The following is a 26,147-nucleotide window of genomic DNA, read 5'->3' as shown; positions in this document are numbered from 1 at the left end:
CTGGAGACTGGTTGAAAGTTGGAAGTTGCTGGTAACACTTTATCAGAAAAAAAATGAAGAGCAGGACTTTAATTGTGTTAGGAAGACAGTAATTCGTGTGCGTGTCATGGGCTAGCCAAGAGGAGCCGTTTAGGCCAAGGTATATGGGTTTGAGATACTGGGGTTACTGAGGCATTAATTAAAACACCAGTTACTGTTTTTTAAATTGGAATGTGTGCATTTGTTGGACAGTTTCCATAAAGAGGTAGTAGAATAGATAAATAAATTGTGGTAAATTCATACAGTGGAATACTATACAGCAGTGAACATGCATAAACTGTAGTATTTCACTTTGACATGCTTCACTTCATTTCAACTCTTCAATAAGAGTTTCATCAAAAAAAAAAGGCAAAAGACTTAAGTCACTGGTGGTACATGTAGTATAACTCCATTTATGTAGAGTTCAGAAATAGGGAAAACGAAACCGTGTTGCTTAGGGGTGTAGAGAAAAGCAAAGGAGGGCTCATTGCAGTGGTCAAGATGGTGTTGAGGGTGAGGAGAAGGCTGCAGGCGGAGAGGGGCACAGAGGAATCCAGGGTTCTGGCGGTGATTGAGTTCTCGGGTGGTGGTTACTCTATTGTTTACCTTTCTTGTTCTTTAACATGTACATATAGGTTTAAATGAGTACATGTATTTATAGTAATATCTTATAATTTAAAGCATTATTTCAAGTGGAGAGTAGCTAAGTGGATGTATGTGGGAGTGGTGTCTTAGTGTTCCTTCTCCTCATTTGATTCAGCTGCCTTTACAGAGAGCTTCATGGTCTTGTCCACCCCAGGGTTCTGTGTTGGCAGAACCGTCCAGCCTTCCATCTCCTCCCTTTTCAGCATTTCCTTGTTTTGAAGCATGGAATTGAGTCTTCAGGCCTAATGAAGCCAGTGCTTGAGCCCACTTGCTCATAGCATCTTGTCTTGCTGAGCAGACAATTTGAAACCTTGGGTGGGGTTTGTCAGTTTTCTGTACACCTCTTTGTTCCTCCTCCCACTTGAAATCTTTGTTCTTCTCTCCTGCAAATATTTTAAAGTGAAATCTCATTGAGCTTCAGAGCTGTTTTCACGGTTCAAGTGGTTTCTGTGCCTGGCACCTTTGATTAGAGAGATGAAAAGAGTTGCCGAACTTGGGAGCTTTAAGGTGCTGATCAGCTTCTTCCTTTGTAATCCTCCTGGGCATGGCATTCTGCTTCTGTATTTCTCTCTTAGCCTGGGCTGTGAGTGCTGTCTACACGAAGTGTCACCGCGGGGCTCTGACTGTGCAGCTTCCACGTTTGTCCTGGTCATGCTCAGTTCTTCCTGGGTGGTGTGTAGGGGCTTCTTCCTTCTGCTGAATCTTTGCTTAGGCCATCTGCTGTTAGTGTCAGTCCTAGGATGGAATGTGTGGTCCAGAAAACCAGTTGTCATTGCGTCAGTTCTGATTCATGGTGACCCCATGTGTGTCAGAGTAGAGCTGTGCTCCCTGGGGTTTTCAGTGGGTGATTTTTTAGAAGTAGATCACTGGGCTTTGCTTCCAATGCACCTCTGGATTGATCTGAACCTCCAGCCTTTCCGTTACTAGCCGAGCGCGTTAACCGTTTGTACCACCCAGGGAGATTGTTAATGTCTCGATGACTGAAAAGAACACAAGTTCTTGCTGGGATGAAATTAGAAAGATCATTAATCCCCATGCCTCCCTCACGTGCCTCTTCACCTCAGACAGCCTGTGTGTTTCATGACCTTCCTATCATTTGTTTACTCTTACTTGTATTTCTGGGTCCATCCTTTCAGAATCAGGTGCAAGATTTTATGTAGATATTTTTCTTATAAAATTAAAAACCATACTGTCCATTTAGCTCTTTTTCAGCAAATTGTTCAACTAATACTGCCTCCGAGGTGCCAAGTGCCGCTCTGAACGTTGGGGAAACAGTGAGCAGCCTGCATTATGGTGGTGTTACCTCTAGATCTCTAATTCTTGCTCGTTTTGCCCCCTTTAGGTCCTCTCTGGGTGTGCCATCATTGTCCGAGGGCAGCCTCGTGGTGGGCCTCCTCCCGAGAGGCAGATCAACCTTAGCAACATTCGCGCTGGAAACCTTGCTCGCCGGGCGGCTGCTGCACAACCCGATGCAAAAGATACCCCTGATGAGGTGGGTGCTTCCCGTGGTTGTCCTGTGGCTGGGGCCCTCTTACACCCAGTCTCTTCCGTAACTGATGCAATTTTTTTTTAGGTGAAACACAGCAACAACAACAAATACATATGTAACAGGACATTTGCCATTTTAACATTCTTTACGTGTAGAAGTCAGTGACCTTAAATCATGTTCAGTGTGTTGTTCGCCCATCATCGCTAACCATCTCCAAGTATTTCTGTCACCATTAACAGAATCTCCGTTTCCCCTGAGCAATGAGTCTCCCCTTTCCCCTCCCACCCTCCCACTGCTGGTAACCCGAATTAACTTTGGTCTTATACACTTGCTTACTCGAGCTATTTTATATAAGCGGAATCATAGAATATTTGTCCTTTTGTGACTGACGTATTATTTCACTTAGCTAATGTTTTCAAGGTTTATCTATGCTGTGGCATGAATCTCTTTATGGCTGAGTAATATTCCATTGTATGTATGTGCCACATTTTGTTTATCCATTCAGACTGGTACACTTTTGATGTACTGTTTCTTTTTTGTGTATTTTTTGTATCATAGGACTGGTGATTCTGTATGTTCTCATGGTGGCTTGCACCTGTTGTTCATGTATGCACTTCCTTTAGCAGTAAAACGAGCCTCAAGGCTTTGTCTCATTCTCTTCCCTGTGGGCCGAGAGACCCTCTTGGGTTTGTCGGTGTAGTCACTCCTCCTCTTAGAATAGCCTAGAAGCATCTCCTATGTGGTCTTAGCTACTTGAAGTCACCATCGGTTTTGACAAGGTTTCTTTTATTTTTTTATTAATTTACTTTTTGCATAGGTTATTTATTTATTCATGTTCAAAATGCAAAAAGACATGCAGTGAAAAATCTAGTTCTTCTTCCCAGAGGCAACTGACGTTACTAGTGTCTTATGTCTCTGTGTAGAGTCATTGCCTATACAGGCGGTCACATGTACATGCCCCTCTCCCTTTCATTTTACAGGTGGTAGCCTACTATAAATGTTAGGTCTGTGTGGGGTCACTGCAATCCCTGTTCAAAGGCATCTATGAACCCCATGAAATTGTTTGCAAAATTTTGTGTAAACATGAGTTTTTTAGGGGAGGTAGTTTTTATCAGTTTCTCAAGGCAATTTATGACTCAGTAGTAGACTCAGTTAAGAACCATTGTGTTATAAGCATTTGAGAAACTACTTCTGAGCTTTTGTCCCCCTTTCCTGCCTCCCTGCTCCTGTGCCTGGCCACCTTGCCTTCTTTGTAGCCTGCCTCTGGCTCCTGAAGGTCCTGCCTCTCCAGCCAGCTGCTCTGATTCCTGATTTGGCACCCTTTAGTTGTCTTGGCTCCTACACTTTGAAGCATCAGTTCTTGGCTCTCCTTTAGTAGTGCTGCAAATATCAGAAATGAAATTTCTGGCTTCTGATTATTTGTCTTGTGCCCCAACTTGATAGTGTTGGCCAAGTTGGTTCCTCAGCTGTCCTCTGCTATTCCCTGCCAGCAAGTCAAAGAAGAAAAAGCAGGAGCTCATGGGGGCCTTTCCTTTAAGCAGAACATTTCATTTATTCATCTGTAATAAATGATATTTTGTTTGCATTAAGAAGATAGTCAAGCAACATTATAGAAAATTTAGAAAAACGGAGAAAAATGACCCATAATTCTCCTACCAATAGGGATCAGTTAGATTCTCAGAATAATGACTAAGTAGAGCAAAACCAGTTTTTTTTCATTAGCTCTCCATCAGGGACCACTAATATTGGGAATAATAGTAGTGTATACTTCAGGGCTGTTGAGTGAGGATTAGATAGGAAATTGTGACGTGCTTATGCTTAGCATGTGCCTCTAAAATGCCTGGTAAATGTTAGTTATGGTAATCACTACTGCTACATGTCTGTTACTGCTACTGCCAATACTTCTGCTGGTAGACCATGCATTGAAGGTTAAACCCCTCTCAGCATTTTTCAGACTTTGCATGCTAACTTTTCCTGAACCAACATTTTGTTTTTTTTTTCTTATTGTGCTGTAAGTGAAAGTTTACAGTTCAAGTCAATTTCTCATACAAAAACTTAAACACACATTGTTTTGTGACCCTAGTTGTTATCCCTGTAATGTGACAGCACACTCTTCCTCTCCACCCTATATTTCCCATGTCCATTCAACCAGCTCCTGTCCCCTTCTGCCTTCTCATCTCACCTCCAGACAGGAGCTGCCCACTTAGTGTCATGTGTCTACTTGAGCTAAGAAACACACTCCTCACCAGTATCATTTTATGTCTTATAGTCCATTCTAATCTTTGTCTCAAGAGTTGGCTTCTGGAATGATCTAAGCCTTGGGCTAACAGAGTTTGGGGGCCATATCTTCTGGGGCCCCTCCAGTCTAAGTTAGAATTAAGTGTGGTCTTTTTACTAGAATTTGAGTTCTGCACCCTTTTCTCCAGCTCCATCAGGAACTCTCTGTTGTGTTCTCTGACAGGGCGGTCATTGGTAGTAGCCGGGCACCATCTAGTTCCTCTGGTCTCAGGCTGATGGAATCTCTATTGAACCAACGTTTTGAATAGTTCTTTTACTTTCACTTGTGTGTTGCGTAACAGCTTGACTGCTTCTGAGGGAGAAGCGCTGGCTTGTGCTGATCATGAGACATCTCCCCAGAATTGAGAAGCAGTGTCACCTCTAAGAAAGAAGTGTTGGGTATTCATTTCCTATTTCATGGATGAGAATCTAGGGCAGAGAAACACAATGCCAGTTGGAACTTGTTCTAAAATAACTGCGTCCCACGTAACAGGACAATAAAACGTCACGAGAACTATCTTAGCTGAAAGGATAGCACATATTAGTCTGATCCCAGCACTCCATTATAGCTCCATATATTTGTACAGTGTAGTGCTTTTTGTCTCTTTTCTTGAGGAACTCAGTCTCACTAAGTTTCTACTAGTAACTCCCCAGAGGTCTCCGTGACATGGAGTATCTCATAGCTACTGACGTCACCCTTCCCCAGCCATATTCTCCTCCCTGACAACCCAGTCTCTCCTCACCCTCTGGCATCATTTTTTCCCCACCATGCCGTCACACCTGCTTGGAGGCAAGTTACCAGTGCCACCAACTGGTAACCTAAAACAGAAACTTCATTTCCCTCACTCTCTCTCGTCTTAAACACCTACTCAATCCAGGTCCTTATCAAGACCCAGAGATTTTGCCTCCTTAAAGTTTATCTTATCCATCCATGAAACTTGATTACTATATACTACTGTTCTTGTTCTTTGTTCAGCTCTGATTGTGTGTTCCGAATGTTGACGTAATCTCTTTGCCTTCATTCTCCTTCCCTCTAGTCCTGCATATGTGGCCAGATCTTTTTGAAACATAATTTCATTTATTCTCTTGCTCAATGTTGTTCCAGACTCTTCCATGGTCCCCCATTGCCTCTGTGATAAGTATAAATGCCTGACCCTGAGTTGCAAGCCCATTTGTGACTTGACTTTTAGTCTCTCTTACTGAGCCCCTTTCGGAGCTGAGCCTCACCATGCTAAGGTGTCAACCTTGCCTCCTCACGCCTCACTCAGGCTGTTTCCGCCACAGGATTTCCTTCCCCACTTGTGTGGCCTGGTGAGCACCTACTATATTTTAAGATTCAGCCTGAGAAGTCACACCTGGCATCTCCCTTCACACCCATCTTGGTGTTGTCATAGCTTTCCTGACATTTTGTTCCATGTGTATGTGTCTTTCTCTTCTAGGTTATAAGCTCCTCAAGGGCAGGATGCGTATCTCTCTTTATCTGCACCCCTGGTGCCTGGTCTGTGCCAGACACCAAGCAGGTATACAGTGAAGAAACAGTTAAGTGAATAATGAGGACAAGAACTTGAGAGTCTCCTTTAAGGGGTGTGGTGGAGTGTGCAGTTTGGCACTGTCCTTTCTCTCTGGTTTCTGTTGTTTTAGAGTGTGTTAGTCTAGTTTTTTTCATAGTCAGGTAGAATCCAGGAGATTATTGCTCATTTGCTTCCCTTTCCATCACTGTCCGAAATTTGATTCACTTGATTATTCCTTGCCTTCCTTCAGGATGTCTTCTTTCAAAGAAACTCAGCTCTCTCCTAAGTCCTGTGGCAATAAAAGCAGCTCTGCTGCATGTCCCTAGCCATCGCTGCCCTGTTCCAGTCTAATCCCCAGCGTTGCCTAGCTACTCATAGGCAGCCTGGATACTGCATTGATGGGCACTGTGGGAATTATATATTTATTTTCCACAGATTTATTGAGCTCCTGCTGTGTGTGTCACTCTGTGTTGGTTTCATGAGAATTACAGAAATGAATGTCACAGTCCCATACTTTTGAGGGTTGGGGTGATAGGGAAGAGACAGCAGAGAGGGGCTAGTTACATATTACAGGTAACGCAGCGGGGTGCGTAGGAGAGAAGGAAGGAAAGGAAGCATTGCACATTAGGTCATGTATACAAGTAGTTTGTTTAGTTCTGGTGTCCAATCTTGTCCCAGTAGTTTCTGGTAGTCTGTCTGGGCCAAAGAGAAGATTGGAACTAAAAATTTCCATTTCATCTTGGTGGGTATCAGAGCCTTGCTTGGGTCTAGGAGCAGAGGGAAGCTGCCAGATTGCCTGCTGTCAGATATTCTAAAGGGAAGAAGCAACCGGGTCTCAACCACTCACTGAAAGGCCACTTGCGTCTTGGACGGAGCTCTGGGGCCTTTCTGGACCTTAGTTTCTGAATGCTTTGAGCAGAATCCCCTATACTTGCCTCTTGGAATTGCTCTGGTAGGCTCCGCTGGGGCAGCTGCTGCCTGCTGTCCTCTGTGTGGACACGTGAATAGCGCTGGCCTCACCTTCACAAGGGTTCTGTGGTGTGGCTCTTGTGAGGCTAATGGGGCCAACTACTTTGCTGCATGGCTCCCTGAGTCTTTGAGTTGCCTGCCTTCTTAGCTAATACCTTGTCCAGTTAACTAAATTTGCTGAACCCTGGGTGGAAAACAACTTGAGAAGGCTGATTTAGGAAAGGAAGATCACAGAAACTAGATTCCTTTTTCTGATAGAGGTATTAGGTGTATGTCCTTTTAAGGGGTCCAGTTTGGCTTTCTCTCATTGCCCCAGTGACTGACCAGCTATAAAACATGAGCCCTTAAGGGAAGAGTGTTCATTCAGCAAGCTTTTAAAGCTTTTAGAGAAGTTCTGCCTGGTTGGTAGGACCTAGAGAGTTCCTCCTCAAGGGCTAGGTGTAAACTGACCGTTGATAGGTGCATTTTCACCAGAGTCTCAGCTTCCTTCAGGAATGCTTGTCTTGCCAGAGCTTTTCCAAGGTATTTGAGAAAACAGTGTTACTGGATTTTAGATATTAGTGTGGCTCTCAGGACTGATCCTAAACATATCAATAGTGGGGGATGTTTTCAGAATAAGTTGATCACTCAGGTAATAAAAGTGTAGGGGGCTGTGTTGGATGGTTCAGTACTATTTCTGTGATACAGCTGGTAATTTATCAACCATTAGACTCTTTTTGGTGATAGGTATCTGTTTTCATTTTTATGGAATGGGGTAGGGTCTAGAACTGGAACATAAAATATGATGAACTCCATATTGCCATTGAGTGATTGGCTTCTTTGTTTGTTGGTGCTTTGAGCAGAGGGCACGAGTGAGTGAGTATAAACTTATCTTTGTGTGGTTGAAAGCCTTTACTCTGGATCAGTTCATCTTAGAACTGTTCACAATTGAGGTTGTGTAACAAGACCATTTTTGTGAATACCGTCCAGTGGGTTGGTAGACTTGCCACCTTGTGATTGGCCTCTGATTTCCTGGAACTCATGTGGGCGTTCCTAGAAAAGCTTGCTGACTAACCTAGTGGAATCATCTTGGTGGACTGAGAATATTAGCAGAGGCTTCCTTTTCAGGATATCAGTTTACTGTTTGGCTTTACTCTGGGTATCCCAAGATCCATGGCTTCAAGAGATTACAGCAGACAGTGTCTGCATATCTTATACCACCTTTCCCTTTTAATCTTTTCATTTTATTTTATGCTTTGCATTCCCTCATTCCTCCCCATTTCTGTTATAAGGGAACTGAGGTCACTGAGCCAGTTCTAGGCTATAAAGTCAAGCCTGTCAGATGCCAGTGGCCACTATGATAGGGCTTCTTCAGGAGACAGCCCTTTTGTCTCTACCTTCTTAGAAGTGATGGGCGGGGGTAGGGCAGAACCGTCCCTGTGCACATTATCTTGATCACATGGATACTCTACTTCCCATTGTGTGGCCATGTGGCTTACCTCTTGGGCCAGTGTCTTGGGTGGTTGAGAGGGAAGGACCACCATTGTCAAGATGATCCCTCACCAGGGGCAGCTACTGATGTCATCCCCAGGCTTCAGGCTGGAGCAGAAGTAGAAGTTGTAGAAGAGGCGGAGGCATTTTGGAGAAAATAGTTCATATCCTTCTCAACTTTGTGGCTATTCTTGAAAAAGCTGGGAGACATGGCACGAACAGGGTTTTCTCTTGAGCAGGAGGCCCACCCTGTAATAATGGCACTTTGTCCCCACCTGGACAGTGCCTTGAGTGGATTCCAGACACTCTTGCTGGTTTAATAGAGAAAACACCTTGTAAACTGAAGAGAGGCGAGCACATGGAGGTGTGAGTTGTTCTTTATGATTTTCCCGGGGCTAGGTGGGTTCCTGGAGCCTGAACTTCCCATTTTAGTAAGTGGGTTGATACATGTAAAACATTTAAAGTGGTCACTGACACAAAAAGTGTTGGCTGTTACTATTATTCACGAGGTAAGCTGTAATTCTGAACAGACAGTGATGGGGAGAAAATACTACTGCCAGTGTCTGGAAAATGGCCAGGCCTGTTTTTAGGGCCCGTGCTCATTACACCAACTTCCGAACCAAAAAAACCCAGACCTGCTGCCATCCAGTCAATTCGGACTCATAGCCCACCCTGCGTAAGCCCCCTAAGTGCAGAATCTACCTTGTGTTCGTGTTGTTTTTATCTTCTCCTCAGGGCCCAGTGCAGGGCACGTGGTTGGTACTCAGAAGGGATTCGAGTTGCTGAAGCGCTGATTGTGGCCTGGAACCAGGCAGCTCTCCTGTGACACATTTGTTTTGTCTTTCAGCCTTGGGCGTTTCCTGCTCGAGAGTTCCTTCGCAAGAAGCTGATTGGGAAGGAAGTGTGTTTCACGATAGAAAACAAGACTCCCCAGGGGCGAGAGTATGGCATGATCTACCTTGGAAAAGGTGAGCGGCAGCAGGGAGAGGGCTCATTTTTCTCAGAGTCTGAAGTTGCTCTAAAGATCTGTTTCCATCTGGCTGAAGGCCAGTGTGGCTTTTGATGGAGGTGGCTTAGGACAGTTGGCTGCAAGTGTGGTGGGAAGTGCTTTGGGTCCTGGAGCACAGGACATGCATTTCCACAGGTGCAGAGGAATGCCTCACAGACTCCTGCCTCGTGTTTCCTCCTGTGCCCTTTCTTAGCTTAGTTTAGGTACAGAGTGCAGTGTTCCTTGTATTTTGGCCATCAGCTCATGGAAATCAGTGGCTCTGTGCTTCTGTGTCATAATGCTAATTGAATTCCTGTAGATTTCCCATTGCATCTTCTATTTTCTTTGTCCACCTTGTAACCTTTCTTCTCTTCCTGGGAAATCTTTTTAGGAAGGGAAGATTTGTGTAGAGCCTGGGTTTTTTGCAAACTGTTTTGTAGTGGAATGGAAGAAACACAGGCTTTGGAGTTGCACAGATGTGGATTGGAACCCTGGCTCCCCTACCGTGTACCCTTCCTTAACCTCTCTAAACCCTGTTTTCTTCATTTGTGAGATGGAAACAATTATATCTGTTTTGTACAAGTTGTTGAGAGTTTAATGAGATCTTACCTGTGAAGCACCTCGCCCCAGGACAGAGTCTGTACTCAGTAAAATGTTTGTATGTGTGCACACATGCAGATGCCTATTAGCTGGGCAGGATGGCTAGTGGGTTCTGGTCTTTTGGGTTAGGTGGAGGGGAGGGTAATGTCCTAGAGTTTGACCAGACATAGGACATTGAAAGAATTGTTAGAATGTTCCCCAGAAAGCAGCCAGATGAGCAAGAACAAGTCAAGTTCATCTGAAATGATTTTGGGAACAGATAATTTGTAAAGTTTCCTATGATTCTTTGATAAAATCACCTTCCTGATAGCTCCTGTCACTTTTCTGCTTTCAATAATCTGTTTGACTTGGGTGGTTAGTGTTAGACGGAAGCAAGCAGGGTAGAATGGCAGGACTAATAGCATCCACTTTTGCTTCTATGACTCTGATTATAGAGGTCTTAGGAAAGCAAGTTGGGAATGACCTTGGAGGTGTTTTATCTAGTTTCCTACCCAGCAGAGAAACACCTATCTGCTTCTCAATTAAAAGCCTATCTGCTTCTCAATTAACAGGGAAATGCTAGGCACCCATGGAATATTTTCAAAAAGGGAAATAAAAAAATAAATAAATTTACCTTTTACCTGTAATTCCAACAAGCATAGGTTATGAAACACTGGTACATTATTTTTGAGTGATCACTGCTTACAAAGAATGTAAGACAAATAGAAGTGCACCATCTCCAAAATGCAGATGTTTAAGAATTTCATTACCTAAAAAATCTCTGTTGCATAACAGCTGGCCAATCTTCTGTTACCCCGCAAGAGACCTCGTCGGACCACAGATAATTGCTGACTCAGATACTTCTGTAAAGAGACCACCTCCAAGAGTTCATTTAAATAACCTTGCTTTTCAATGAAAATGAACAAATATTAAGAGAAGCTGACATTTAAAATTATCTTTGAAGTTGTTTTTAAAAAAGTTAGTTTTTTAAACTGACCAGAGTTACAAATTAAATATGATTTGGTATGTTACCATAATAATGTTTAAAAAAAAACATAATACATAGTAGGGGATCAATAAATATGTACTGAAGGGATGACGGAAATTACCTACCTCTTTCAGTTTTAAAGAAATAGATGTTAACATTTAATATTTTCACTCAGGTATTTTAATCACCTCTCAAAACCAGTTCTAATGAAAGGAAGACATGGCTTAGGCATGTGATTGTTGCTCATATGCTTATCCTATTGTGTGGCTACTCACACTTTTTATGATGGGGGAGAATGATAGAATTTGAAAATTTGTGGTAACCTAAAATTTGTTAAAAAAGAGGTGATTAGTGGTCTGACTTGTGGAGAAAATATAGTTACCCACCTGCTCTGAGTACCATCCCCAATATGGGAAGGAGCGAGAAAAAATACTTGTGACTTGAGCAGATTCTTAACTTGGTAAGTAATAAGAGTCGGATTCTTGGCCTATAAATTCCTTTTTCAGTAGTCTTTCCACGTTTTGTTGCCTCCTCTTTAGAGACTGGCCCAGGGGAATGTATTTTCTCCTTTTTGAAGGAGCAGTCAGAACTCACTTTTCAGAAGTGGGCCCTGGTGACAGCCATTTCAGAGAGCTCTGTGCCAAGATGTCTGAGCACTGTCGGGTCTGCTATTGATTGGCTGGTTTTGTGGCCGCTCACCTTTGTTCCAGGGCCTCATCCCCTCCACCCACCCCCACCTCTTGGCACCTTACCATTCAATTTTTCCCTTCTTTTTGTTGAATACTTCCTTTTAACTTTTCCACTCCTTAGAATTCCTGTTGCTTTGAAAGAACCAATTTAATATTTACTAATATTAGACAGGAGGAGCTCTGGTGGTACAGTGGTTAAGTGTTCAGCAGTTAATCGAAGGGTCAGCAGTTCAAACTCACCAGCCACTCCACAGGAGAAAGATGTGGCAGTCAGCTTTCATAAAGATTGCAGCCTTGGAAACCCTATAGCGCAGTTCTGCTTTGTCCCATAGGGTCCCTATGACTTAGAATTGACTCGACGGTAACTGGATTTTGGGTAATGTTAAGACAGTACCAAAAAGAATTGGTTGACATTCAGCTATTTCAGGAGGTGGCATATAATCAAGAACTCATGGTATTGAAAGAAGATGTCCAAGCTGGACTGAAGGCATCGGTGAAAAACACGCCCCAGGAATTGACAGTACCAATTCAGATGTTTGAACAAACAGATGCAACCCTGGAAGTGCTCACTTGTCTATGACAAGAAATTTGGAAGACAGCTACCTGGCCAACTGACGGGAAGAGTTCCATATACACGCCCATTTCAAAGAAGGCGACCCAACAGAACGCGGAAATTATCAAACAATGTCGTTAATACCACTCTCCAAGTAAAATTTTGCAGAAAATCATTCAAAAGCAGTTGCAACACTAAATTGACAGGGAACTGCCCGAAATTCAAGCTGAATTCAGAAGAGAATATGGAATGAGGGATATCACTGCTGATGTCAGGTGGATCTTGGCTGAAAGCAGAAAATGCTAGAAAGATGTTTACCTGTGTTATTGACTACGCAAAGGCATTTGACTGTGTGGATCATACAAATTACGGATAACATTGCGAAAAATGGAAATTCCAGAACACTTAATTGTGCTCATGTGGAACCTGTATGTAGACCAGAAGCAGTCGTTCAAATGGAACAAGGGGATACTGTGTAGTTTAAAATCAGGAAAGGTGTGCGTCAGGGTCACTATGAGTCAGAACCTACTTCACGGCACCTAACAACAGTAGCAATGTTAGACAGCAGTGCGTATCTGTGTCTGGCTTCAGCCATCACCTCAGTGGAAAAGGTCATGTGATCCTTTCTGAGCCTCAGAACCTGAGCATTTTTTTGAATAAATATCTTTCATCTTGAGGCTCCCAGTGCCATTTCTTGGTGAGAAAAGAGTCTTACCATTCTCTTCTGTAGAAATGTGGGCGTGCTAATGGCAAGGCATTTAGGGTGGGTGTGGGGTGGCCGGTGCACTTGTTATTGCTTGTACCAGTAAAGTGTATAGTGTATGGAATATAAATCTTAACGGAATCTTATTCTGTGCTGACATTACCCATCAGCTAGACTGCTGTGTTACAGGTTGTCAAGGAGCTTGTCCTCTGCCGTATTGAAGACTTTTATGCCGTGATTGCCTCATAGATGTCTTCCTTTGTCACTTTGGCTGATAGGCAGAGGTTTAAGAGAATACACAGAGCCTAAACGCTTTTTCAATAGCTTGGAAATGCAATTAATGTTTCAAGTGCATGGGTAGAACCTAATCAGGTTGGGTTTTATGTTTAACTTCATTTTTCTTGCCGGTTCTGAAGGCTGCTGTGTCCGAGGTAGAAATCTGTGTGTTGTCTCCTCAGTTTCTCAGAGCAGGTGAAAGTCTTTCAGGTGGTACAGTTTGTCTTGGTGTCCTCTGGTCTGGGAGCAGAGAATAGGACATTCTGGGGAGAGTTGGACTTCCTGGTGTAAAGTGTGATTAAAAAAAAAATATATATATCCATTGTTGTTGAGTCTGTTCTGACTCATGGTGACCCCATGTGTTACAGAGTAGAACTGCTCCACGGAGTTTTCTCGGCTATAAACTTTACAAAAGCAGATCACCAGGCCTTTCTTCCGTGGGACCGCTGGATGAGTTTGAACCACCAACCTTTCAATTAGTATTAAAGGGCAAACTCCGCCATCTGTTTAAATTAACGTGTCTATTTGATTGTACACAGAGCCACTATACCAAAAAGAATGTTCAACCATTTCAAGAGGTAGCATGTGATCAGGAACTGATGGTACTGAAGGCATTGGCAGAAAACAAGGCTCCGGGAATTGACAGAATACCAATTGAGATGTTTCAGCAATTGGATGGAGTGCTGGAAGTACTTACTCATCTATGCCAAGAAATTTGGAAGACAGCTGACTGGAAGAGAGCCATACTTATGCCTATTCCCAAGATGGGTGATCCAACTGAATGGGGAAATTATGGAACAATATTATTAATATCACATGCAAGCAAATTTTGCTGAAGGTCATTTAAAAGCAGCTGCAGCAGTATATCGACAGGGGAACTGCCAGAAATTCAAGCAGGTTTTAGAAGAGGATATGAAACCAGGGATATCATTGCTGATGTAAGATGGATCTGGCTGAAAGCAGAGAATACCAGAAAGATGTTTACCTGTGCTTTATTGACTATGCAAAGACGTTTGACTGTGTGGATCATAACAAATTATGGATAACATTGTTAAGAATGGGAATTCTGGAACACTTAATTGTGCTCATGAGGTATCTGTTCATGGGTCAAGAGGCAGCCGTTCAAACAGAACAAGGGGATACTGATTGATTTAAAGTCAGGAAAGGTGTGGGTCAGGGTTGTATCTTTTCACTATACCTATTCAATCTGTATGCTGAACAGATAATTTGAGAAACTGGACTATATGAAGAAGAACAGGGCATCAGGATTGGAGGAAGACCCATTAACAATCTGCATTATGGAGATGACACAACCTTGCTTGTTGAAATTGAAGAGGACTTGAAGCACTTACTGATAAAGATCAAAGAGCACAGCCTTCAGTATAGATTACACCTCATCATAAAGAAAACAGAAATCCTCACAACTGGACCAATGAGCAACATCATGATAAATGGAGAAAAGATTGAAGTTGTCAAGGATTTCATTTTATTTGGATCCACAATCAACACCCATGGAAGCAGCAGTCAAGAAATCAAAAGACACATTGGATTGGGCAAATCTCTTGCAAAAGACCTCTCTAAAGTGTTGAAAAGCAAAGATGGCACCTTGAGGACTAAGGTGCACCTGACCCAAGCCATGGTGTTTTCAGTCACCTCATATGCATGCAAAAGCTGGATGATGAATAAGGAAGACCAAAGAATTGACACCTTTGAATTGTGGTGTTGGTGAAGAATATCGAATATACTGTAGACTGCCAAAAGAATGAACAAGTCTGTCTTGGAAGAAGTGCAGCCAGAATGCTCCTTAGAGGCAACGATGGCAAGACTATGTCTCACATACTTTGGGCATATTATCAGGAGGGATCAGTCCCTGAAGAAGGACATCATGCTTGGTAAAATAGAGAGTCAGTGAAAGAGAGGAAGACCTTCAACGAGATGGATTGACACAGTGGCTGCAACAATGGGCTCAAGCATAGCAAGATTGTGCAGGACCAGGCAGTGTTTTGTTCTGTTGTAGTAGGGTTGCTATGAGTCGCAACTGACTCGACGGCACCTAAGAACAACAACCACATTTGATCGTACATTCTGTAGGCACTAGCTTTTTTTTTTTTCATTCCTGTTTCGTGCTTGAATTAAAGTTTGAAATTGTTAGGGATTTTATTTTACTTGGATCCACAGTCATCACCCACGGGAGCAGCAGTCAAGAGATCAAACGGCATATTGCATTGGGCAAATCTGCTGCAAAAGACCTTTTTAAAGTGTTGAAAACAAAGATATCACTTTGAGGACTAAGGTATGTCTGACTCAGTCCATGATATTTTTAGTTGCCTCATATGTATGTGAAAGTTGGACAATGAATAAGGAAGATCAAAGAAGAATTGATACCTTTGAATTATGGTGTTGATGAAGAATATTGAATGTACCTTGGACTACCAGAAGAAGGAGCATGTCTGTCTTGGAAGAAGCACAGCCAGAATGGTCCTTGGAAATGAGGTTGGCAAGACTTCATCTCATGTGCTTTGGACATGTAATCAAGAGGGATCAGTCCCTGGAGAAGAACATCATGCTTGATAGAGGGTCAGTGAAAAAGAGGAGGACCCTCAACAAGATGGACTGACACAGTGGCTGCAACAGTGGGCTCAAACATAGCAATGATTGTGAGGATGGCACAGGATCAGGCTGTGTTTCATTCAATTGAACACAGGGTCACTGTGAGTCAGAAGAGGCTCAGTGGTACCTAACAACAACAACAAATGTGCTTGGCACTGTGCCTGGGGGTTTAAATGCATTATTATTTAGTTCTCATGAAAACCAATCAAGGTACTGTACCCATTTTATAGATGAGTAACCTAAGATGCTGAGAAATTAAGTATGTTGTCTGAGATCACCAGCTGTTAAGCAGCAGCATTTTATTCAGCTCCAGGCCTCTGCTCCTGGGCCAGTGTGCCCTTTACACTCCTGGGCTGCCTCATGTGACTCGCCCTCCTGTCAGTCTCCTGCATTTCCTGAGATTGCCTTTGGCCTGAGAGACACGCTAGAAAATTAGAAACAATATCCTGAGAGACATGCTAGAAAATTAGAAACAATATCCTGAGAGACATGCTAGAAAATTAGAAATAATATCCTGAGAAGAAGATGTATAGACCTTTGGATCCTAGAGACTGGACATCTTGGGAGAAGAGATTTTCTGAGAAACTCAGTGCTTCATCTCTGCCTTGTCCAATTGTCTGGCAGCATCATTCTGCTTGAGGAGCTAAGGGTAAAAGTGGTCCAAGCTGCGCTCTCTCGCTGTCAGAGGCAGGTTTGAATCTTGTATTTAATTCCCTTTTTTTTTTTTTTTCCTCTTCTGCTTCCTACCATAGATATCAATGGGGAAAATATTGCAGAATCTCTGGTTGCAGAGGGCTTGGCCACTCGGCGAGAAGGCATGAGAGCCAATAAGTAAGTATTCGTTATTCTCTGAGCCTCTGGTTTCCTTCTAGTCAGCCGGGAGAGCTGGAGTCACTCAGGGGAGGCTGAGTAGTCAACCGTGTATTGGCTTTGCTGCACTTTCGCCCCTTCCCCTGAGATAAAATGGGTAACTTCAGGTGTTCTCGTGGCGTCTAGGACATTCCTGCCCAGGTGTGGATTATTCTGAGACTGAGGGTCACTAACCATTCAAGGGTGGTGTTTGGCACTTGTGACTCCTTCAAAAACAGGCTTTGAGACCCAGTCGGTTCTATTCTACGTATTCCTAAAACTCACCAGGGCTGTATTTTACACCATCGATATTCACTTGCAGAGTATTCATCCATCCATCCATTTCAGAATATTTACTGAGCACCTGCTAGGTGCCAGGCTGTGTCCTCGGCACTGAGAATACAGCCGTGAACAGACTTAGCCTCTGCCAACAATGTAAAGGGGAGATAATAAGCCATTAAAGAAATAGATATACAGGATTATATCAGATGGGAGGAGTAAGTAAGTGAAAGGTAAAGCAGGGTGAATATATAGAATGCAAGGCAAAATCTGCAGCTTAGAATCTGGGAAAACTGACCGGGCCTCAGTTGCTTTGTTTTGAAAGTCAGGCTCAGGGAAAATTTGTTATCTCTTCAAAACCTTCTAAGTCTGTTTTGGTTTACGGATCTGTAGATACTTAAGTAAAAGTGTATTTGTTTCTTTAATGGCAATGTGAACTTGTTAGCAATGAGTGTTAGGTACGTTAGTCATGTACAGTTTCTATCTATGTCAAGTTCAGTGTGGGCTCTCGGTAGGATGGATTGCAGCTGGCTTTAATTAACACGTTAGTCTCTGAGAAGGGATATGCTGCATCGGTAACTTGGAGGCTAAAGATGCTGTTTAAACCATTAAGTCCTTGCTACATTGTTTGAGTGCTGTAGCTGTAGAAAAGATTGTAAATATGTATTTGTATGAACTGTGCCAAATGATGGGACTGAGCAAAGACTCTGGGCCCAGGCCATTCACCAGTACTCCTGTGGTCCTTCCTGACTGCAAGGGGACATTTGGTGAGCCTGTAACTGCGGTGTGTGTACGTGGGGAATTAAGACATTTATTTTACGTGGTGTTTGGAAGCGTGCTGATGTTTTATCGTAAGAGCAATTGCTGGCATGATTGCCTTTGCAATGTTTTTTGGGAATACAGTTTGCAACCAGAATGAAGAATAAAAAAATTCCACCGCAGTGTTGTACCCTCTCAAAAAAAATCTTCCCTGGAGTACCAGTTCTCTTCTCCAAGGTTGTCTCGACTTGAAGCCTCCTTTTCTCAGTTTCTATGTTTGCTTCTATCTCTTGAGCTGCACTTCTTCATCTGATTCTTTTTTTTATTGTTTTTAAGTGAAAGTTTACAGTTAAAGTCAGTGTCTCATACAAAAACTCATACACACATTGTTATGTGACCCTAGTTGCTCTCCCTATAATGTGACAGCACACTCCTTCTCTCCACCCTGTATTTCCCATGTCCATTCAACCAGCTCCTGTCCCCCTTTGCCTTCTCATCTAGCCTCCGGACAGGAGTTGTCCACATAGTCTCACGTGTCTACTTGAGCTAAGAAGCACACTACTCACCAGTATCGTTTTATGTCTTACAGTTCAGTCTAATCTTTGTCTCAAGAGTTGGCTTTGGGAATGGTTTCAGTTTTGGGCTAACATAGAGTCTGGGGGCCGTGTCCCCTGGGGTCCCTCCAGTTTCAGTCAGACCATTAAGTGTGGTCTTTTTAGTAGAATTTGAATTCTGCACCCCACTTTTCTCCTGCTCCATCAGGGACTGTCTGTTGTGTTCCCTGTCAGGGCAGATATTGGTGGTAGCTGGATACCATCTAGTTCTTCTGGTCTCAGGCTGATGGGATCTCTGGTTTATGTGGCCCTTTCTGTCTCTTGGGCTCATATTTTCTTTGTGTCTTTGGTGTTCTTCATTCTGCTTTGCTTCAGGTGGGTTGGGGCCAATTGATGCATCTTATTAGATGGCTGCTTGCTAGCTTTTAAGACCCCAGATGCCACTCACCAAACTGGGATGCAGAACGTTTTCTTAATAAACTTTGTTACGCCAGTTGACCTAGATGTCCCTCTTCATCTAATTTTGATAGCAGTATTTTTTTGGTGGGGTCGGGGGTGGTAGTTGAAGACTTCAGGTTTGAGAAATTGTCTGCCATTCCTACTTAGAAATCCCTGCTGATGAAGGTAGGAGATTCAGTGTATATATATAGCTGTTGATGAAACCAGGTGTTGAGATGGTGCCAGGTGATTGTGCAAAGGCCTTGCAGTTCACAGTTCACATTAGCTCAGGTGTGTGTGGTGGGGGGAGGGGAGAGGGAGAGAGATAAGAGCTATTTCTGACTTTTTTTTTTAACTTGCTTTGTTCTACCTACTGGCTCTTAGGCTGTTCTAGTACCTAGTTTGGTTTCCTGGCAGATGAAGGCAGAGTCTTCCATTTTCAAACGGCTTTTGCTTAGCTGGCATTATTGAGTGTGTAAGCCGTTTTGGGGTGACATCATCTGAAATAACAGCATTCACTCTGCATTCCCCAGCCTTGTTCTGTAGAACGGCAGAGAGTAAGGATGGTTCATAGTAACCTTTTTGCACTGTGTCCTGCTGAGCTGGGCCTGAATTCCAGTTCCTGAATCTAGGGTGGTTAAATGAAGCTGTACCCCCTGGAGTGACTCCCCTCTGAGCCACTGACTTGTTCTCTTTTAATCACTGTTGGTGGCAGTACTGAGACGGGTGTTCTTTGGATCATCTCATTAAATGCTCTTACGATTTAATCTGTTGTTTGAGGGAGCAAGTGTGGAATCTAGAATTTGCACTCATGGTGATTTTCTGGTTATAGGCTTGGGTCCTCAGCCATAGACCTGCAACAAATGCTTTGGTCTCTTCAAGGGGAGAAAATGCTGAAGTAACCCATCATCAAAGAAGAGCCTCATATTTCTGTTCGTGAAGTCACTAACCACACTTGTTTGTTTTTCATGTCCTAGTCCTGAACAGAATCGGCTTTCAGAATGTGAGGAACAAGCAAAGGCAGCTAAGAAAGGGATGTGGAGTGAGGGCAACGGTTCACACACAATCCGGGACCTCAAATATACCATTGAGAACCCAAGGCACTTTGTGGACTCCCACCACCAGAAGCCTGTCAATGGTGAGGCTGGCAGGAACAGACAGATGGGACTCGGGTGTTTCTTTCTGCTTTGTGTTCTTTGTGTCCTAAGATGTATAAGGTCTAGTGAGCCTTTCTTTTATGCATTTAGTATTCAAGGAGAATCGTTAAGGGTAATACTACACCATGGTATTTTGGAAGGGAACTTGAATTTAGCTGGTGTAGATGTATCATTACATGTGCTTTGCAGAGGCTAGTCCTTTACCATTGCTGGTATTTTGCACATTGGGGATAGTCCTGTTCTCTAATAGATGGCTACTTAAATACCATCCCTGAAATCTGAAGGTAAAATACATGTATACACTATACACTAAAAAAAAAAAAAAATGTATATTTATATGCTGTATAGTTTTTGGCCAATACCACAAGTAGGTGGTTTTAACAAACAGAAATTTATTTTCTCACAGTTTAGGAGCCTAGAAATCTGAATTCAGGGTGCTGACTCTAGGAGAAGGCTTTCAGTCTCTTTTATATCTCAAAAGATATTGACTCAGGATACACCCTACACTAACCCTGCCTCATTAACATAACAAAGACAGCCCACTCCCAAATGGGGTTATAGCCACAGGCGTAGCGGTTAGAATATACAGCACATATTTTTGGGGGACACAATTGAATCCATATCATCCCACCCTTTGCCCCCTCCCTGTTCATGTCCTTGCCACATGTAAAACACATTCACATCATCCCAGAAATGCCAAATCAACTCCAAGTCCAAAATCTCATCTTTTGAATCATCTAAATCACATATGGGTGAGACTTTAGGTGTCTTCTAACCTGGGGCAAAATTCCTCTTCATGTGTGAACCTGTAAAATCTAGAGTACAAGTTATCTGTTTCCAAAATACGGTGATGGAACAGGCGCAAGATATTCATTTCCATTACAAATGGGAGAAATTAGAGGAAAAGAAGGGATATCAGCCACCAAGCAAGTCTGTAATCCAGTAGAACAAATTACATTAGCTGTTAAGGCTTGAAAATAATCCTGTCTTGTTTGAGACCACCTGGGCAATGGCCCTGCCCTCTGGATTGTGGGTGGAGGCCCCTTGACTCTGGGCTTTAGCTCCGCCTTCCAGGCCCTTTGGGATGGCAGCTCTGCTCCCTTGGCTTTAGGCAGCCCCATTCTCCTAGTCCACGTGAGTGGCAATCCCATTCTTCCGGTACCAAATACTGGGGTTACCTGCTAGCCACCTGATACTTGGGTACGAAACCTTGCTTGTGGATAACATAGTTTAGGTATGAGCCAAAGTGTTCCAGAAGACTTAGAAGACATAGAAGTCTGACCTGAATTCCCCAGTATTCCATCGAGTGTCAGAGGGAGTGTTTGTGAAAGACTGGATGTGATATTTAGATCTGTGACACCTTCTGCTAAGGACTTAAGCTGTTTCTTCTGTCCTGCAGCTATCATCGAGCACGTGCGGGACGGCAGTGTGGTCAGGGCCCTGCTCCTTCCAGATCACTACCTGGTCACGGTCATGCTGTCAGGGATCAAGGTCAGACCACACAGGACTGCGGGCTGGACTCAGGGTTTATGGAGATGTTCAATGATAGGTAGCTAGAATAAACTGGCGTACTTCGGACCATCCTGTTTCTTCCTAGTAAGGCCATTGACGTTACCTAGGGTACCCTATACATGTTTGGGTTTAAACTTTGCAGTGGACAGTTCTAATTGGGTCAAGAAAACTTTTTGTTTTCAGTACTCTAGGTTTGCAGTGGGCCGTGCCAAGAGATTGAGAATGTAGACTTGGCAAGGAGGGACAGGAGGCTCTACAGTTGCTGAATGTGTCTTGTCATAACATAAAATATCCACTTAAAAAAAATTTTTTTTTTATTGTGGTAAAATATATAAACGAACAGCAACAACAAAAACCAAACCTGTTGCTCTCAAATCCGTTCCAACTCATAAAATTTGCCATTTTAACCATTTTAAAATACCCATCTTGATTTAAAAAATACCAGGGATTTAAAGCTAGACATTGGTGAATTTTTTCGTGGCAAGGGGTCATCCTCAGCTATAGTTAAAATTACTTTTCACGTGATAATTTGACCGTATTACCTCATTTACCAAGATGTCTGACGTGGTACTATTTCCAGTTCGTTTTTACCAACATGTTTTAAGAAGATGAGTAGGCCCTGACTTGAGACCCTGATTTGAGACCTTCCTCAGCCTAGCATTGTGGGGTTTGTGTTTCCTGCAAGGGTCGGTCTGGTATGAGAATGCCGGCCTTCACCTTTAGGCTGCGTTTCTCACCCTGCTCACTTTGCTTTAGTGCCCAACGTTTCGACGGGAAGCAGATGGCACTGAAACACCAGAGCCTTTTGCTGCAGAAGCCAAGTTTTTCACCGAGTCGCGACTGCTGCAGAGAGATGTTCAGATCATCCTGGAAAGCTGCCACAACCAGAACATTCTGGGTACCATCCTTCATCCGGTAAGTGGGTCTGCGAGGGGTCAGGAGCAAGAGGACAAGGAGTCCATTTGGGGTTTGGAGAGCTGTACCTGGGTGCCGCAGATGGTTAAGCACTTGACGACTAGGTGAAAGGTTGGCAGTTTGAATCCACCCAGCGGTGCCTTGGATGGAAAGTCTGGTGATTTGCTTCCAAAAGGCCTCAATCAGCCTTGAAAACCCTGTGGAGCAGTTCTGTTCTGCACATACAGGGTCACCATCAGTCAGAATCGTCAAGAGTTGGAATTGGCTAACAAAAACAAGTTTGCTTCCCCTCCCCTCTGTATTTAAGAGTCATTTAAAGTTTTCAGAAGAGTGACCCACTGACGTTTGAGGTGTTTTGTAGGGAGGTATCAATTATCTGATAGAATTGGCAAATCTGTGGAACTTCTCAGCTTTAGAAAATTATTCTCAAATCTTATTGGGTTTATAAGGGAAGAGGAGCTCAGTCCCTTATTTTCCCAAGTGTTTGTCCTAGAGGTTGCCTGTAGGAAAGGTTGGGAGTCTGTGACACGTAGTAGAAGTGGCACTGAAACTTGCAGATGAGATTGGTGGGGTTTGTATGTACGTCTGGAAGCACCTATCTGGAGTATGGTCAGAACCATGATGAGGAAACCTTTCTGTGGAAAAATTGTGTTCTGTATTCCAGCCTTTTCCAGTTATCTCCTAACTCTGCTTTTCAGCAGGAAGTAGGTTCCTTGTGTTCTTGTAGTTTTGACCATAGAGAGTTTTACTGTGTTGGCATCTTGGTAGGTAGATTATCCTTGGGCAAGAATTGATCTTATTTTATAACCCCCAAGTGTAAATGGACTTCCTGTCTTGTAGCCTGTGTCTAATAATGGAGTTAAACTACTGTCACGTATTCTTTGGCTAGAGAATTACTCCATGATGGCAGTTGTGTGAAGGCTTGGAGGCTTGGTGCACAATGTGCCAAGGTCATGTCTGCTGCTCTGGAGTGCTAGCTTTCTGCCTGTGCCCTGCCAGATGGCTTGGTGTCACAGTAGAAAGTGAACTGTAATTCACTGGGCAAAATGTAGCTTAAGTTACTCCCTACTCAGCCTGTTCTTTAGCCTTCCACTCATGAAAAGGGGAGGAATGCTGATCATAGGGACCAGAAGAATAGGCATAATCTGTACTAAAGATTAACTTTCTCCTCTGCCCACAAGAAGAGCTATTGAAATGTCAATTCCATTCAGTGCCGCTAACATTTATCCTCCTCCTATTAGGGGAGAGTTACCGTGCTGGGTGCTGGGTGGATACGAAGCCAAGGCTGTTGAGAGGAGGCCCAGAATGAAGTCTTCCATCTTGAGGGTGGTTATTTAATGAGAAAACTACTCTACCTTTTTTTTTTTTTTCCAATTAATCGCAGAAGAGATTGTGGCTATGTTAATTGTGCCAGAAGTTTAGAGACATGAAATTCTCTTGCAGCAGAGCCTATAATCTGTGCCTGCCTTCCCACTTGCCTTGCTTTTCAGAACGGCAACATCACGGAGCTCCTTTTGAAGGAAGGTTTTGCACGCTGTGTGGATTGGTCAATTGCGGTTTACACTCGGGGCGCAGAAAAGCTGAGGGCAGCTGAGAGGTAAGGCCTGACAGGGAGCTTTCTCCCTAACGTTAAGGATCTTTAGGGAAAGAAATAGTGACCTTCTCTCACCATCTGTGTCATTGTCTGTGTATTGCAGTAAAGTGTTGGGGAAATTCCAGAGGAAGCCAGGATCTCTCAGAGGAGGGGCTCACTTATTAGTCTTCAGGGTCTGTCTAGTTCAGTGCTGGATGAAGACTTCAGTTTTTACTCAGACATGATTATTCACATGACTTGCTTTTTTATGTTTTCCGGTCACTTTTTTCCAAGCCCCTCACTTTAAGTTTTGGGTTTCAGGAATTTGCAATAAAATAAACTCGAGATTTATTTGAGGGTGATGAAATCACTTAGCAGCTGTTCCCAAACAGGCAGGGGTGTGGATTGGGAAGCAGGGGTGTGATGGAAACAGAGCGTGTGGGTCCCACATCAGGGCCATTCAGTGTTGGGGTGAGGCCTTGTGCTCTAGTATATTTGAAAAGGTGTTTTAACTGTAAGTGTTCATACAAATATGAGGTGGTGCAGTCATGTTTTTGGCTTGGCACCCAATGATGTAGTAGATGTAGAAATAACTTATTTCCAGAAAAAACGGCAGGGGAAATTCCAAAACTTTGTGGCTATTTCAGGTGTCAAGGTCGAGTATTTCTAGACATAGGTGAATTACTTTCAGTGATGGCGTAGATGGAAGAATATGAAGCAGGTAACGAGTAGATGATTAGAGGTGATGCTATGGAAGGTCCCACTCAGGACCTCCTAGATTGCAGTGGTCTTTATAATACTTTTTAAATAAAATATTAAACATTTTTATATTTTCTCATTTGAAACTTACATCAAAGAAATGAGCAGGAACATGAATTAAATGACTGTAGCCTTCTCTTTTCTTAAATCTTTTACATTCTTATCTACCTTATACAGAAATACTTGGAAGTTTTTATAAAAGTAAATTTTAATTTGGCCCATTTGATGTGGCATGTCTGACAAAGGTATACTGTCTGATTTAAAAGCACAATGATTGCTCACAACAAAACCAAACAACTACACAAAAAAACAAAACCTAGAGTTTTTAAGTAGTTCCTCAATTAAATTTGAAAGGTATAGTACCTTTCTTAAGTGTTGTTGTTAGGTGCCCTCAAATCAGTTCCAACTTATAGTGACCCTATGTACAACAGACCAAAACATTGCCCAGTCCTGTGCCATCCTCGCAATTGTTGCTAATTTTAGCTGATTGTTGCAGCCACTGTGTCGGTCCGTCTCATTGAGGATCTTCCTCTTTTTTGCTGACCCTCTACTTTACCAAGCATGATGTTCTTCTCCAGGGACTGGTGTCTCCTGATTACATGTCCAAAGTACAGAAGACAAAATCTCACCATCCTCCCTTCTCAGGAGCATTCTGGCTGTACTTCTTCCAAGACTCATTTGTTTGTTCTTCTGGCAGTCCATATAGTCGATATTCTTAGCCAACACCATAATTCAAAGGCATCTTCTTTGGTCTGCCTCATTCCTTGTCCAGCTTTGCCATACATATGAGGTAACTGAAAACACTGTGGCTTGGGTTAGGTACACCTTAGTCCTCAAAGTGACATCTTTGTTTTTTAACACTTTAAAGAGGTCTTTTGCAGCAGATTTGCCCTATGCAATATGTCATTTGATTCCTTGACTGCTGCTTCCGTGGGTGTTGAGTGTGGATCCAAGTAAAATGTGTTTATCATGATGTTGCTTATTGGTCCAGTTAGGAGGATTTTTGTTTTCTTCACGTTAAGGTGTAATCCATACTGTTCATCAGTAAATGCTTCAAGTCTTTTTCAGCTGGCAAAGTTGTGTCACCTGCATATTGTAGGTTGTTAATGAGTCTTCCTTCAGTCCTGATGCCATGTTCTTCATATAGTCCAGATTCTCGGATTATTTGCTCAGCATACAAATTGAACAAGTATGGTGAAAGGACACAAACCTGATGCACACCTTTCCGGATTTTAAACCAAAAGAACAAGTATCCCTTGTTCTGTTTGGATGACTGCTTCTTGTCTATGTACAGTTTCCTCATGAGCTTAAGTGTTCTGGAGTTCCCATTCTTCGTGATGTTATCCATAATTTGTTGTGATGCACATAGTCAAATGCCTTTGCTTAGTCAATAAAATACAGGTAAACATCTTTCTGGTATTCTGTTCTTTCAGACAAGATCTGATAGCAATGATATCCCTTGTCCATATCCTCTTCTGAATCCCCCTTGAATTTCTGGCAGTTCCTTTTCAATGTACTACTGCAACCATTTTTGAATTATCTTCAGCAAAATTTAACTCGTATGTGATATTAATGATATTATTCGAT

At 42.9% G+C, this 26,147-nt stretch overlaps 1 protein-coding gene across 1 annotated transcript in view; it reads left to right on the top strand.

Annotated features, from left to right (window-relative positions):
• Positions 1 to 26,147, top strand: part of SND1 (staphylococcal nuclease and tudor domain containing 1) — a 487,657-nt gene that overhangs the window by 27,008 nt on the left and 434,502 nt on the right. The window contains exons 2-8 of the mRNA XM_003407249.4: positions 2,006 to 2,155; positions 9,227 to 9,347; positions 16,518 to 16,596; positions 19,622 to 19,782; positions 21,201 to 21,292; positions 22,070 to 22,228; positions 23,719 to 23,825. Coding sequence (XP_003407297.2) covers positions 2,006 to 2,155; positions 9,227 to 9,347; positions 16,518 to 16,596; positions 19,622 to 19,782; positions 21,201 to 21,292; positions 22,070 to 22,228; positions 23,719 to 23,825 — 869 coding nt within the window. The remainder of the gene's footprint in view (positions 1 to 2,005; positions 2,156 to 9,226; positions 9,348 to 16,517; positions 16,597 to 19,621; positions 19,783 to 21,200; positions 21,293 to 22,069; positions 22,229 to 23,718; positions 23,826 to 26,147) is intronic.

Source organism: Loxodonta africana, chromosome 8, assembly GCF_030014295.1.
Source record: "Loxodonta africana isolate mLoxAfr1 chromosome 8, mLoxAfr1.hap2, whole genome shotgun sequence".
NCBI classification, from domain to species: domain Eukaryota; kingdom Metazoa; phylum Chordata; class Mammalia; order Proboscidea; family Elephantidae; genus Loxodonta; species Loxodonta africana.
The sequence above is the reverse complement of the archived record's forward strand: the minus strand, read 5'-3'. Positions and strand labels throughout refer to the sequence as shown.